The sequence below is a fragment of the Zootoca vivipara genome, chromosome 7 (assembly GCF_965207765.1).
Source record: "Zootoca vivipara chromosome 7, rZooViv2.hap1.1, whole genome shotgun sequence".
In the NCBI taxonomy this organism is placed as follows: domain Eukaryota; kingdom Metazoa; phylum Chordata; class Lepidosauria; order Squamata; family Lacertidae; genus Zootoca; species Zootoca vivipara.
In genome coordinates, this window is record NC_142590.1 from 92911121 (window position 1) to 92927488 (window position 16368).

At 46.2% G+C, this 16368-nt stretch overlaps 1 protein-coding gene across 6 annotated transcripts in view; it reads right to left on the reverse strand.

Moving 5' to 3' along the window:
* NOL4L (nucleolar protein 4 like) overlaps positions 1–16368 on the reverse strand; it is a 125921-nt gene that overhangs the window by 26157 nt on the left and 83396 nt on the right. For all 6 annotated transcript variants that reach the window (XM_035121756.3, XM_088674800.1, XM_088674801.1 and 3 more), the window contains one exon: positions 7284–7425. In XM_035121756.3, the coding sequence (XP_034977647.1) occupies positions 7284–7392 (109 nt within the window). In that variant the 5' untranslated portion in view covers positions 7393–7425. The remainder of the gene's footprint in view (positions 1–7283; positions 7426–16368) is intronic.

Here is a 16368-nt window from a genome sequence, read left to right on the forward strand (position 1 = left end):
TTCCCCCTTTTCCTGCTCTCAGTGCCATATTGGGGAAGAGCACAGAGAAGGAATCCCTCTGTGAACCATCTAGCCTACTGAGAAGACTCCACCCCAAATGCTCCAAACTGTGTCAGACTGTACTTAAAGTAGGTGGTTGTGAATGGCACTCAACGGCATTTCAGTTTTTGGTGTCCCCGCTTTTGAGTTCTGTCGAAAGAGCAATATCTGCTTGGTTTCTGAACGTGAGGTGGATTTTTTCTTGAACTTATCCTGATGAGAGGAGGGGAGAGGAAATGTAAAAGGCGTCCCAGGTGGGAAGAGCAGGCTAAATGGTTTCTGATCAAGACAGGCCATTCCTCATGAAAGTGTATTAAGATTATTTCCGTTGGTGTGGAGTTGGTATAGGGCATGCAAATACCCAGCCCTTTTTGAGTTCGATGGGTGGGGATGAGAGGAATGTGCTTCAGGAATGTATTGGTTTTCATTCTGAATTCTGCTTCTACTAAATTAGACTGACATGGTAGAACTCTCCCCAGGATTTGAGTGTATTGCACATCTGCACTGCACTGTCGTTTTGTGCTTTTTGTGCTTTATACAGCTCCTTTTGAGAAATCTGTGGAGGCTGTTTTTAGGCGTTTGTGTGTGTGTGTGTTTTGCTGTATTGGTAATGATAGGTGATTGAATTTAATTATGTTTTAATTGTTTGAAAGCTAGTTTTATTATGCATGGCCTTATTGTTACCAGTTACCGTACTTTACATTGAAATGTTTTAATGAAATGAATTGTTGTATTAATGGCAATTATGACATGAATTATTATTAAATTGTTTTATATGCTTCTGATTTTATGAATGTTGCTTTATTATTGTTGTCACTTAATTTGTCATAAAGCAACTCGAGAGCAATTTTACCGAGCAAACATTGCGTATAAGTAACTGTGATTGATTGATTTGATGTACCTGGGAAAGGAATGTGGCCTGAGCTAAGCAGACAAGGCTACCATATTCCTTTGTAAATCCGCTGAAACAGTACAAGTCACTGAAATATCAGGTTAGATTCCCCATGGCACTCTTCAGCCAGAAAGGAGTTGTAATCCAAGACACCTGAAGGGCACCAGGTTGGGCAAGGCCAGGCAAGATGAGCCAATGGCCCAACTCGCCACTCTGCAGTGACTCTCCAAAGTTTTTCCCTGCCAGGTTCCGTCCCTGCATGCAAAGTATCTGCTGAATCACTGAACTACAGGGCCCTTAAGAGGACTCCGCATCAGCACCACTGCATACCTAATGACCTCCTTTGCACATATGTATATTCTGGCACAATTTTCAGGGCACCTACTACATAGATTTTAATTAAAGTGTTGTGAACACACAAGCACTTAACTGCATCTATAATATTTTTTAAAGAAGAAAGGGGGGGGAGAGACACCAGCTGTGCAACATTACTGTCCTGCCATTCAAGAGCATTTTCTTTCTTTTCCTCAGCAGTGAAACTGACTGGACCAAAAGCTGTTTACCATCCAGACTACTCAGTTTCACCCTCCCTACACTGGCACAGGGATGGGAAAACCCAAGGCTCTCCGAGCACTGCTGGACTACAACTCCCATGATCCCTGCAACAGGCCATACTGGCTGGGGGTGATGGGAGCTGGAGTCCAACATCATTTGGATGGCCAGAGGTTTGCCAACCCAGCCATAGTTAACTAGGAGAGGATTTAAGCAGGCTTCTCTCCCTGCCCTCTGAAGAGGCAGACCACTCCAAGTAACACCAAGTGAATCAGTTTGATTGGCAGAGGGCATGGCACAGCTAGCAACAGACAGCATAACATACCAGGGGAAATGATTAATAAGAATTATGAACCAACTGTGAACTTCCCCCAGGAACTGCATATGCACACGCACACACGGGTGTGAAGGGTGCTTGTGTTACAAGCACTGGTCATCAGGAGCCTACCATGGCTGGCTTTTCCTTGCTGCAGCCTGAGCTGTACCAAAAGGCTAAAGAACATTTCCCCGCATAACTCTCAGGAGAAAAACAGGGGTGCTATGTGTTTCAAGGGCAGCGATGGAAACAGTCCTTCGGAACATTTTGAAGCCATTTCCCTGCAATTTGAGTTCCCTGCTATTAACTATTGATGTTCATTTCTCCTAAGACACGAGTGGAGTGTGTTCTGTTGTGGGCAATCTTGGTCCACATATCCATGGAGCAGGGTCAGAGGCAAAAGTGGGCAGAGCAATGTAAGTGAATTTGTACACCAATGCAAAAGTCAAATGTTCCCCCCTCTCTCCATCCATCCATCCATGCAGAAAGGGGCCTCAACACAGTTCAGAGCCACATTCCAACCAAACAAAAGCAATGGAGGATGCAAAGCAGGGCTGATGTGCGCTGTGACCTTCGGAGAGTCAAGGGGACAGAGACTGGCGGGCCACATTTTGCTCCCGAGACTGAGGTTCTCTGCCACTGTTCTAATATTTTGATCCTGCTTACTAATTCTCATTGGACTTTCAAAGCAGCTCACATTAATTCTATATTTCATTATAATTACCATCAATAAAATCCAAAGCTGTTTTAATTCCCAATACGTTTTAGTGTACAAACTTTTCTTGCACTCCTTGATATTTAACCTTTGTAGGTTTACCCTCACAACCCCCTGAGAATGAGAGAGGCTGCTACTGTGCCCCTCTGGCAGATGGAGAACTGAGGCAGATCCTTGAGTTCATACAATCCCACATGACAGCAGAAGTGAGACTCGAGCTCTACTCCCCCAGTACCAACACCAACTCTCAATCTACCAGCCCAGCCAACAAGCACCAAAGTGCAAGGCCTTGTAGCGATTTCAGGACACCAGCACCTCTCCAAACCTGAACCTGAACCGTGACAGCTGCTGCCCAGGCTCTTCCTCTCAAAACCATACCTTCTCCTTTGTGTTATTGCTTCCTGCATTTTACGGAGTTGGACTAGATGACCCTCAAGGTCCCTTCCACTCTATGATTATATTATTCCCCTTTTGACAGGATTTTGACATTCTTTGGTGAAACTTATGCATGTCTCCACCTCCAAACTTGGGAAAGGGCCATAGCTTAATTTGCATGCAAAAGGTCCCAGTTCAATTTCTGGCTGAGAGAGATCCCTGTCTGAAAGCCCAGAGAACTACTGCCAGTCTGTATAGGCAGCTATATTCCTAGATTTCATGAGCAAATTGAATAACTAGGCTGAGTGCTTAGGAAATACAAAATGCAAGAGGTGTGTATACAGTGGTCTTGGTTTGCATATGTTTTGGATTAGAAACACGTCAAACCTGCAGTGTGTGTGTCCAGGTTTGCAACCATTTTTTGGATTACAACCCATTCTCTCCCCCCCCCCCGGATTACAAACAATAATTTTTTGGGAGGCCCCATTGGCGAAAGCGCACTTTGGGTTACAACCTGTTTTGGTTTACAAACGGACCTCCGGAACGGATTATGGTTGTAAACCAAGGTACCACTGTATTTGTTTCTGCTGGGCCTGCCAAATCGTTTACCCAGTTGCTTTTTTGCCACTGCAAAGTTAGGTTCTCCTGATACATCTCAGTTAAGAGAGCAATCCTAACTGCAGCTGGGGAGCTCATGCTAACAAGGATGGAAAGTATGTGTGGGGTGGTGGAAAGTCTCAACTAGTTACTGCTGCAGCTCTAGGCTAGTGCAGAAGGGCCCAGATCCGGCAGAAACACCTTCTGAGAAAGCTTTCAAGGGTCACTGTAACACCATCCCAATGCCCACTCATCTCCTATCCATCATACACCCTTTCTCCAGAACATACCTTCTCCTATGAAGCATTCTGAACACTTATTTGGAAACAAGTCCCAAAAAACTCAAAGAGATCCACTTCTAACTAGATGAACATAGGATCACATTGCTGACCCCTACCCTCTGACAGTTGTAGAGGAAGATAAGCAAGGTCCCTGGAGTTGCACTGGAGTTCGAGGGTCTTCAAAGTCCAGTGAAGCTGCAGAGACAACCCCCCCCCCCATTTCAAGATTCAGACTTGGAGCTGGGACTCGGGGTGCCTCTGCTGCCAAGTGTCAAAACAGCCACCTGAAGAGCTGAGTGGGAAGGGTGGGTTTTCATTTTGGCACTAAGCAGCAGGGACACTCTGAGTGTGATTGAACCAAAGAGCACCAAAAAAGGAAAGCACCAACCTTCCTCTCCAGCTCCCATCAGCTGTACTGTGCAGTCTGAAGCTCAGCCCACCTGTGGAGGATGGTCCCTGCATCCTCCCCAACTCCAGGCTGGAGAGGAGAGGCATCTTCACCAAAGGGCAGTGGGGTGCTTGCCATGGTGGCAGGCAGATTTCTGACACACTGGATTAATTATCTTTGTTCTGAGCCAGGACCCACTGAGCCCAGTAAGCCTCTAGGTTTTGTTGCTACTTGTGGCTGCACAAACGGGAGAGGCTGTCAAGCATCTTGCAGGCCATCACGGTGGGCTGCACTGTTCGGTAGGGTTGCTCACAAACTGTGCAGGCTTATCCTGACAGCTCCCAGCCGCTGGTTAGTTAGTTAGTTAGTTAGTTAGTTACAGTAGTTCACTTTCCAAACAACAGCAATTGTCTGAATGATGCCCCCAAAAGAAGCAAATTCTGCTCCAAAATTTCCCGAGGTGTAAGAGACCTTAAGAACCCCTACCAGCCTTTTGTCAAAAGTGGAGACTTTGCAACAAGCTCTCCGTGTGCATAGAGGCAGAAAGGAACAAGGCCCCAATGCCCTGCTCCCATGGGCCCTGCTAGGGAGTGTGCTAGGACAATGGCCCTTTCTTGCTTTAAACATAGGGAGGTTTTTCTTCCTACCCCACCCCTGTCTCAGAGCAGCACAAGGCAGCTCTGGGTGCTCTCTGGGACCAGGCAATGCCTCTCGGGCTCCTCCAGCTGCCTCTGTGCAGAGGCCTCTGGGGACAATGAAGGATTCAAGCTCTCCAAGAAACCAGAACAAGAGTCAATCCAAATGCCATGGAGATGAACTTTGACCCAAACTCCTCAACTTCCACCCCCTTATTTATTCTCAAAAGCTAACAAGTTCTGCAGAGTTAACACAACACCTCCCCTTCCCAGCTAGCCTCCTCCCATGCATCCCTCACAGCTCAACTTTGACCCCTCTTAATTACCTGTGCTCCCCTCCCCAGGGAGATTAACCTCCACTTCCACTCACACACTTCCCTCCCATTCAAGCCACAACCAGCTGCAAGCCCTGCATGGCACAAGATCTCTCTCCATGCACCTCCACCTCTGCACTTCTTCAGGTTAGAGGGACGTTCCGCAGCAGTCAGAGCCAGTCATGCTCCAGATCCTGAAAGTATTGTTCAGCCCTGACTGTTGCCAGGATGGCTGGGAAGTCACAAGGATGGGAAAGGCAGAAGCACCCACAAGATTCCACCTGTGGGGAAAAGGCCAGTCATGCCTCCCACCTGTGCCTATAACAAGTTGTAGATGGAGAGGACCTCACAGGGTTGATTCTTCCAAGAGATTTTCTTATTTAGCCAAGCAGCTGAACTGACAACAGGGCAGGGGAGCAGTAGTTTTTGTTTTAAGACCTTGCAACAGTGAAAGAAACATCATTGTAGAATATGGTTACAGGTAGGTAGCCGTGTTGGTCTGGGTCAAAGTAAAATAAAAAAATTCCTTCAGTAGCACCTTAAAGACCAACTAAGTTTTTATTTTGGTATGAGCTTTCGTGTGCATGCACACTTCTTCAGATACAGTGAAAATGAAAATTTTCAGTGTATCTGAAGAAGTGTGCATGCACACGAAAGCTCATACCAAAATAAAAACTTAGTTGGTCTTTAAGGTGCTACTGAAGGAATTTTTTTATTGTAGAATATGTTCTCTATGCTCTGAACGGAAATTTTTAAAATTCTCACAAAGATGATAGATAGATAGATAGATAGATAGATAGATAGATAGATATGACCTGAAGGCTTGTTACTTATTAACCCAATCCCTACAATATCTTGAACACCATCCGATTTTTCTAGTCCTCTGCCAGGCCCTTATTCTATCTATCCAAATTTTGCAATTTGGAACCAGATGATATTTTTCCCCGTGCAGCTGTCTGTTAGAAACAGCAGCCATGGGGAGCTAAGGATTGGGAGCTCACTGGGATGGATGAGCCCCTTCACCTGTGTGTGTGTTTGTGCCTATGTGACCCGGAAAGTGTCTTTGCAGTAAGTGGCACTTTTGGGAGTAGGACATTTTTGTTGGTAAAACGGTGTAGCAGAAGGATTGAAGCCCCTTTCCTGCGAGCCACACTCCCAATCTAGCTTCTATGTCTCCCTCCCTCCCTCTCTATAAAAATTTGGCAAGTATACTGCCTGTCACAAGGCATTTCCAGTCACCACCACACTATGCACTGCACCATGGCACACAACGGACTGTTGCATAACACCACCCTTAAAGGGAGGACTCCTTGCAGGGGGAACCTCTTCTCACTAGCTCCTTAAGAGGCTTTCCAAAGGCTCGATTGCAGCATTGTTTTCCCACAGGCTCCTAAACTATAAGGAACTGCCTTATACCGAGTCAGGCCATTAGTCTACCAAGCCTTTTTCTGCCAACCCTGATTGGAAGTAGCTCTCTGGGATCTGAGAGAGGTCTTTCCCAGCTGTGCTATGTGAGGTTCTGTAACTAGAGATGACAGTGACTTTGGCAGGGAGCTTTTGCATGCAAGTGATGTGCTCTACAATTTAGCCTATGTACATGAGGAGAAAAACGAAGTAGACCTGAGGTGGTGGGTTAGGGTACCATTTCAGGCTGCAGGTGGGGGAAATCTTGTTTCTAATGCTCTCCTGCACATAATGCTCTTTCTGCTGCATGTTGGTTTGTTTTCTACTTGCAGAGGGATTTTTAAATGTGGGGAAACCATTTAAGAAATGGCGTGCGCAAACACACCCACCCCATGATTGAATCCTGAGCTCGCACAGTCCACTCTCACCGCCACCTCATTCTATTGCACATGTGGACCATGTTTTAATTCAAAAGAAACAGTGGGGAGGGCACATATCCCTGGGATGCCTGCCTCTCTCAAGGCACCGCAAGACAAGAGTTGGTGAGCTGCCACCAGAGAGAGATTGCAAGCATGGCCTCCACCACTGGCCTGGAGTTCTTGACAACCTGCACACGGCAAAGAGCACTAATTACATCAAGAGATGCATAATTACAACTTATGACAGAAGGATCCAAAGGGCCAAAGAGCATAATAAATTATGCACTGTGTGTGGGGTACATTATAAAAGTTTTGAGAAATACCCCTCACCCCAGATGGCATTAATGGACACTCACCATCCTCCTGGCTGTGGATGTTCTGCGGGCTGCGCATCCCTTCCTCCTGGCTAGGACTCAAACTGGAGTTAAGATGCTGGTCAGCTGACATCCATGTGGAGTCACTCATATCAAAGTCCTCGCTGCTCACCGATGTCTCATCCTAGAGAGGAGCAAGAAAGGGTTAAAAGATAAACCAAAGGGAAGGTTGAGGGTGATTCCGCCTTTCTAACAGCCCTCACCCACCCACCCTTCTCTCCCCACCCCTAAATCCTGGCCCCAGACTTCCCCAGAACAGCCCACTTCCCACTGAGGCTTCCTGTTTGAAGATGTAAAGATGACGAATGACAGAGAGCTTAATTAAGGGCAATTAGGCAAGGCCTGCTTCCAGGGACAGAATGCTTTTGCCCTGCCTGACACCCACCCTCCCCGTGGCAGAGAGCTGCCTGCACCAGCCTGGCTATCCGAGCCATGCAGATGGGGCAAAGCTTGCGCATACTAGCAGGTTAGTTGCTAGAAGCAGGTAGCAGACAATGGAACGCTTGTAGGAACTTGGCATGGAAAAACAAGCTGCTGTGGTTGGAGCCTATTATACATACCAGAACCAGGAGATCCTGTATGCTGGATATTACTCATAGTCCCCTCTGCAGCATCTCCCTGCCATCACCCCGTCAGGGCACACAACATTCATGTCTAAGTCTTATCTTGTTTATCCTTCCAACAATCCCAGGTGGTAGATTAAGAAAGTGTGACCCACACAAGGTCATTTGGGGACCTTCTTGGCCAAGTAGGATTTGACCCTGGGATCTCCCACATCTGAATGCAACTACCGGTACACGGCCAATACGATGCTGCTCTTTTACATTTCTCTAGTGCCATCCGGGTGCCAGACTATGGATGTGATGCGGTCTCTGCCTAGAAGTTTTTGAAAATATGCAAGAAATGGACGTGGCTGTTTTGGGCAGAACAGCAGTAAAAACAAAGAAACCGAAGAATAAAATAGAATAAATGAAGCAAGGATGGGCAAGAGAGGATCAAGGACCGATAGATGAAGGAGATGCATATTGAGGGAAAATTTCAAGAAAGTCATAGCCAAAGAATCAGCAGTAGTGCCATTTCATGTTTGTGCCGGGGGGAGGGGGCTTAAGGAAGACCCTCAGCAAGCAAGAAAAAACTACTTGAGGATATATGACTCACAAAATCCAGTACATATTAAGAGCTTTTGCAGTATTTTTTTCCCGGTAAAACACACCTCAGTAATGGTAGCAAAAGCTCTCAAAAGAATCACGTGACACCTTAAAGACTGACAAAATTATTTTGGCAAAAGCTTTCACAGACACAAGCCCACTTAGTCAGACCCAAGGCTGTGAATCCACAAAAGTTTATGCCATAATATATTTACTAGTCCTTAAGCTGCCTCAAAAATCTGAATGCTTGCTACAAGAGACTAACATGAATTGCCCTCTGGAACTAACTATACCAGTGCTTAAAAACACAATACAGACATCTGATCCACCATAGTCAAATTCTAGAAGAACTTAAAATTTTCTATTTTGGATTACTGGTAGCGAAGGGTTTGGGGAGTGCCTTTATTTTAAAACCTTGCCTGCAAATGAGAATACTTAAGCGGCCCAAGAAAGTGAGATCCATTTGTGGGCGAAAGCACTCCTTTACTGACTATGTAAATGCATAAGGTGGCAATAGATTGGTTCCAATCCAATACAAATCTGTTTGGCTCTTTTAGGCCTGATACGTGTTTGCACTGACTCCCTCTCCCTTCCTTTCATACCGCTGATCCTGCTGTAACCAAGTACTATGAATATGCTTTGGTTGTGCTGAGGACATTAAGCTCTCTGGGGAAGGGAGGGTCAGTGGATGCTGGTGGGGGGAAACTGATATTTTTTTAGTTCTGAATACAGTATGGTTTTATTCTGCATGTTTTTTGTGTTCAATTTTTCTGTATCAAAATATAAAAGCAATACAACCAACTTGCATTCTCCCACTCCCCACTCCCAGTCCACTTTTTCTTAATTAGCAAAGAGATATGTGTCTTTGGCATGCCTACCTGATAGGGTTGCCATATTTTGAAGAGCAAAAAAGAGGACACGTTTGCCAACTTCTACTTTTAACTACGGATCACTATGACAGCTCTACCCATGAAAAAGAGGACGTGTCCAGGAAAAAGAGGACATATGGCAACCCCTGTTTCTATTATTTGTGACAATAGTTACTCAAGAGTGTAGAGCCAACAAGTTGGCTAGCAATAAAGGATCTTCCCCTGGGGAGAAAATCACATATGGCCTGAAACTGGGTGGAGAGTAACCTCCATCCGCTCACCTTAAACACGGGTCTACAGAAGTGAGTCTCTCAGGCAAACAACCACAGAGAGGAAAGCAGCTTGACCACAGGCCCAGAGACAAGTGTGGCAGAAGATGGGACCATAAGGAAATAATAGTTAATTGTGCCACAAGCCCCACCTGACAAGTGAAAGCTGCATGCTCACATAGCCAATTATTGTGGAAGTTGAAGCCCAACAACATTTAGCGGGCCAGAGGTTCCCCAGCCTTGGCCGAGAGGAACCCAACACAGAAATGATATTAACAGGATATGTGGAGAGAAAAGCAGCAAAGTAAAATTAGAAAATGCATATAAAATGCCCCCATTAAAATGCTATTAAAGTCCTATTTAACAAATTATTTTTACTGATGGTTATACTAATATTTAATGCTATTTCCAACTGCTCCAAGCACTTCACATACATTATCACAATGATCTTACAACAACTGCATAAGACAGGCTGGCATTATTACCCCAATGCTGGTGGGAAGGCGGGGGGAGAGAGAGAGAGAGAGAAGACAGTGAGCCTCCCTAATTCATTCCCCCAGTTCAGGCACTTGATCATGTGGACTCTAGTCCATGAGAATTTCTGCTGCAATAAATAAATATTTATATTCATTTGTTATATTTATCAGTTCATCGTGCAATGAGCCTCTAGGCAACTGTCACACTAAGGCGCCACAAGAACTTGCTATTTGAACAAACACAGTTTATTTCTATCCAGAAGCTTGCTTCTTCAGAAGCAGCAGACTTCCAAGAATCAGATGTTGGTGCTGAATAACGGAAAGTGATCCTCACCATAACGGCCCAGTAGCAAAAGTGGTCCACACTTTGCATAGCAAGTTGGTTGCCACACCAGGAAAAACACCAAACTTAGCAAAAAATGCACCTCTCTCTACACATAATGGTGAGCATCTGTGAGGCTCCCAGGTGCCCTTAGAGGAGTATTTAAGGGTGCACACTTGTCATTCACGCTGCACTGCTCCCACAAATCCAGAGAGTTGTTCACCTCTGGAGCTGAACAACAGCAAAGGGAGCAGTTCATCCCACCAAAGTGTTGAGAGATGGTTTGTCTTGCCAAGTACAAACTGATATGGGTGGGGATCCCACTGCAGAGGCTCCGCTGAAGTGAACAAGAGGTACATCCTTTCTTGCCTCCTGCATGGGCCAACGAACTTTGTGCAGGGGATGTTTCTGGCAAATCGTGTTTTTTATCGTCTTATCTCCTGGTGCCACAGGTGGCAGGTGACTGTTTGAGGGTGCTCCTGCCGGTCTGCCAGCTGAATAATAATACTCTGTCTAAGGGTTCTTATTTGCTGGAAGGGGAACAAACACACCCTCTCAAAGGTCGCAGAAAAACTCGCCTGGCTTCTCCACAGAACTTCCTATGGAATTGATTGCATTCCTGTCTCCCACTCCCGCGGTCAAGAGGACATTCTCATGTGTGCACCCTCTTTCTCTCCTCTCCTCTCCTCTCCCTCCCTCCTTCCTAACCTTCACTGTGCTTTAAGGCACAGGCCTTGGATGGCTTCCAGAGCCGGAAAGGTCAGCCACAAGATTTCAAAATCATCAGCGTCACCATAAAGGCAGTTAAGAGCCTGCACAAACGGAAAAGCAGAGGGACCCCTCCCTAAAAGACCCCTGCGGCAAGGGCTGACAGAGCAGGACTCGATGCAAGCCCCTGTTCCAAGGCATTTTTTGCTTTAATGGGTTTTCTGTCTGCCTTTTTCCTCCTGAAATGATAGACAGACCACATCCCTATAATGGGCTAGAGCCACTGGGCATATGAACACAGAGTTGTTGTTTTTTGCTCTGTTTAGCCTTGACTTTGAACAGCTTTTCAAAGGCAGCTCAGACCATTGCTGGCCCACCTACCTCTGCAAATGAGCCTCAGTCCAGATAATCCAGTGAGGATTTTGGGGAGGGCATGGGAGCTGAACCCCCTTATCTCTTTTCAGCTTTTAGCATCTGGCAGCCAGGAGTATACAGCCTCTGCAGAGAAAGGCTGTGCTTCTGACAAATAAATCTATACTTCACTCATATATCTAACCTGTTTTAAAAAGCAGTTATTGGCTCTCTCAACATCCTGTGGCAATGAGTTCTATACGCAAGGCTGAAAAAAATGTTGCCTGGACACATTTTTTTTTAAAAAAAAGGTTGGTCTTTCTTAGAACTCCTCAAACATTTTTTTCAGACTCCTGGAAAGCTAATGCCTAAGTATCTGCTACTGCCTGCCTTAGAAAACTGGCCCCTCTCTTGTTGGCACAAGTCATTCAGATACGGGGTAAAGTGATGCTCCCTCCTGCTTGGTGTCCACCTGCTGCTTATCCATTTCTGAAGAGAACCCAAAGGAAGCATTTTCTCCCTACTCATGACTTTATAAACGTGGGTAACATAACCCATTCATTGTTTCGTTCATCATTTATCCTGCAAAGGCTGAATGGTTTCAAGCTGTTCTTCATAAGGAAAAGTACAACCCACCCATTCCGACCAGGACATTTTAGCTGCCCTTTTATGAGTCTTCTTGTCTTGCTTGGGAGCAACAACAAAATTACACATACCATTCTAAAATGGAGAAGCACCCTAGCAGGCTTATTTATCATTTCCACCCATTCCCCAGCAATCCCTTCATTTTCAGGGTACCAGCCTGAAGCCAAAAAGTTATGAGGGTCTGGACCCTGGCCTCCCTTCCCCAAACAGGCCCTTGGACAGTTGCTCTACCCCTTCCTTCCTTCCCTCCCTCCCTCCCTCCTTATTTTTCTTGAGGACAAACATCTTCAGAACAGGCCTGAGTGCTCCCTCTTCCTCTTCCTGTCCTGCTGGCTGCAGACAGATCTGCTCACACAAGGCAGGAAGTGTGGCTTCATCCTGCCTCCTCCCCCAACCCCAAATCCCCACTGAGATGCGCCTCGCAGGGAGTTTCCTGGAATTTATGGCTTCTGCACAGCCTCAAGCCTGGCCTGGCTTATAAAGCTGGTTGCAGGACAAAACGGCCTAGAGAACCCCCTTGAAATTCAGATTTGCACAAGCCACAGGATGATCCACACGCTGAGATGTGTACCACATGGGGCCTGTCACAAAAAACAGGAAGCACCGAACAGACCCTGCTCATCTTAAGTGTGCACCCCATTTTCCTTTGGCAAATGTACCAAGGGGACATACAACAATATGGAGACATGCAAGGTAAGATGTCGGGAGCCTGCCTTAGTACCAGGAGATCCCAATTCAAATCCCTTCCCTGCTCAGCCATGTGCAAAAGAAAAAGTGTCACAGCCTCAGTTGCTTGTCTGTAAAAAAAAAACACTGGGGAAGGCGAGGGCTATGTGTACACAGCAGTTCAATGTGAGCACAGAATTCAGCTTCAAGAGAATCTCAGTTTAAAATTCAAGTTTCTAGTCCATATGGCTGTGAAAATAGGTTTGGAACTGTGTGGCTAGTGCATGATGGAAGCTCAAGGGGTCAGGTTTGAGAGCTGGACAAGATTTCCTGTGGTCAGGGATGGAGTTTCCATGCATTACAGGGCTCCTTCCCCCATGAGTTGCAGAAGCAGAATAAATCAGACAGAACAGGATAATTTATACCAACAGGTCCAATTTACATAAGTTTATACAGGCTGTGGAATTCCACCTTTCTTTTTGAAGTGGAATCCACACCGTTCTGATAATAGTGATGAGTGTGTTGTGGGCATGAAAAGATTTAAGGATAGCAGAGGATTCTCCATGTTGAACATGCAACAGAAACCCAAAATAAGAAAGAAAACAAGTTTTCTGCACCCTACTTGCTATCTATTCTAGTCTCTATAAAATAATCACATTTAAAATGCACACAGGGGGCAGACCAGCATATTTTCTCCACCTCTTTCATTACCGACACCACAAACCTCAGCAGCTTGAATTACTGTAACCATTTACACAGTGCCCATCACTGCAGTATCTGGGACTTGGTATCTGAAGAAGTGTGTATGCACACGAAAGCTCACACCAATGACAAACTTACTTGGTCTCTCAGGTGCTGATGGAAGGAATTTTTATATTTTGTTTCGACTACGTCAGACCAACACGGCTACCTGACTGTAACTGGGACTTGCCCAGGTACCTTTATTTACAGAACTGCCAAACTAGACGTGAGGGTGGCAGGCCCATGTGTCAGAAACCGCTTGCCACTGAATTCCTAGTGGGAAACGAGTCAGCTAGAAAAGCAAGAGGGTGGGAAAGATGTGCAGAATATTTCTCCCACATCTCTCACTCCACACCCACCATGCTTCTCCTGGTAGGTCTCTGAGGCATCAGGCAATTCTCACCAAGGCAAAAATATCAGGGGAAATGTGACTTTGGTAGTTAACTTTAGAGTGCCTCACTGATTCACTGTTTTTTCTAAGAATTCAGCACAATCCGCATTCTGACATATAGGACATGCAGCTGTTAATGTGTAGTGTGGTCCTAAGAGAGAAGCTCTTACAGCAATCCCAAAATCAACTCTCTGAAAATCCTCAGAGTGGCACCCTGGGCCAATCGTAATCTTTCTGCCTAACCTACCTCGCAGGATTGTCACAAGCACAACAATTTTAATTTTGGATCACCTTTTGGCCAAAGATGGCCCCCCAAAGCAGCTCGCAGTAGGTCAATTCATGGACGCAAGTGACAACCATATAAGCTACCCATGGCTCCCAAGAGGAAGGTTGGAATAAACATGCAGCACACAGCCACAAATAAAAACAACATCCGTCAGCATGGATCCCTACAGCACCTTCCACCATGTGGCACAAACAGTTGCCTTTCCACACCTCCTCTTATGTGTCCAGGTTGGGAGAGAAGAGGGAACTCATTTTCCACGGGATTCTTCTTACACATAGATTAGAAATGTCTAGAGCAGGCATCCCCAAACTGTGCCCCCCCCCAGATGTTTTGGCCTACAACTCCCATGATCCCTAGCTAACAGGACCAGTGGTCAGGGATGATGGGGATTGTAGTCCAAAACATCTGGAGGGCCGAAGTTTGGGAATGCCTGGTTCTAGAGTAACACAGAGCTCTCACTTCCAGTTCCCATTTCAAAGCTGAATTTTGTGGTGTGGGCAGGACCCTGACACAGATGGAGACACCCTCTATATCCTTAGAACGAGGAGTTGTTGGACGACGTCACCAGCATGCCACACATCAGCATTGGGGACCACACTCTTGAGGTGGGAGACAATTCTGTCCACCTGGGCTCCACCATAACCAGCAACGTCTCCATCAATGTTGAACTGCACAAGTGTATTGACAAGGCAGCAATGGCTCACCTCTCCAAAAGGGAGAATGGGCTGCTAACAACCAATACCAAGATTAAGGTCTACCAGGTATGTGTGTCAAGTGCTGCTTTATGGAAGTGAGTCATGGGCAACCTACAACCACAAGGAGCAATGCCTCAATGCCTTCCACATGTGCCACCTCAGAAATATTTTGGGCATTGCATGGCAGGACAGAGTCTCAAACAAAGATGGGCTCTCCCATGCCCACAATCCAAGTATGTTCGCACTCTTGTTTCAGCGATGTCTACACTGGCTTGGTCACGTCTACAGAATGGAAGATGGCAGGATACCCAAAGACATGTTCTATGGGGAGCTGGCTTCAGGTACCAACTCTGTGTTACAAAGATGTTTGCAAATGAGACGTGGAGACTGGCAACATCAACCTCGCTGTGTGAGAATTCCTTTCAGACGACTGCAGTGCCTGGAGACAGATACTCAAGTCATGTATCCACAGCAGTGACCAGAGGAAGAATGACTGCTGGGAGGGACGCAGAGAGAAGCAGTGCCATGGTGCATCTGCAGCAGCACAACCAGACCCCTTTATCTACCCCAGCTGAAACCAAACATGTCTCTCTCCTACTGGTCTCTACCACAGAAGGCGCTGCACTTCTCCCTTGCCAGCCAGAATAACCATCCTGTGGCTACAGTGGCTGTGAGAGGCCACAGGTTCCCAACTGTGATGTACCTCAGGTGGGAAGCTAAAGGCCATTGGCAAAAGGCCACGCACCCCTAGGTCAGGCCCTGCCCTTAGCTGTTCTTATCTACCAAGTCACTCCAGATTGTCCAAGTTAGGGTGTGTGTGGAGAGCAGATTCGCCCAAACATTTCTCCTATGGCTCTGGACTGCACAGGAGTTCCTACTGAACATAGTCAATCATAAACCATTTGGATAGCACTTCTGTGTTTCAAGCAATTTGCTCTCTCTCTCTCTCTCTCTCTCTCTCTCTCTCTCTCTCTCTCTCTCTCTCTCTCTCTCTCTTCTGCAGGAAAATGTTACAGCGTATCTTGGGGGGAGGTGGAGTGTTACCTTGGCCTTAGCATCAAAGAAAGACATCTCTACTCTGACAGATCTAGCTTCACAAACAACTTTTAGGTGTTTATTTTTTCAAATTTTAACATTTAAGAAGTGCAGACTGCATTCAAGTAAATGGCATCTCCAAGCAATTAAGTGTTTGCTCTGGCCTGGGAGGAAGCAGTTCAAGTAGTCCTCCTTTACCCTGCAATATTAACAGTAGTATACATTGCTCCTGTAAGCTGCTCTCCCCCTCCCCGCCTCTCTGCACAGCCTTCCAACCTGCAATAGGGGTTTTAACAGTGAACTTTACAGCACTAATTGCCGTGTTTTGTCTGGGTTTCTTTCCTTTCACATTTTTAAGGACTCTTCCCACCTCCCACATGACTCTCCCAGCCCGCAATACGGGGATAAAAACAACAAACTGCACAGCAGGTTTTCTGTAAGCTACTCTCTGCTTTAGTCCAACCT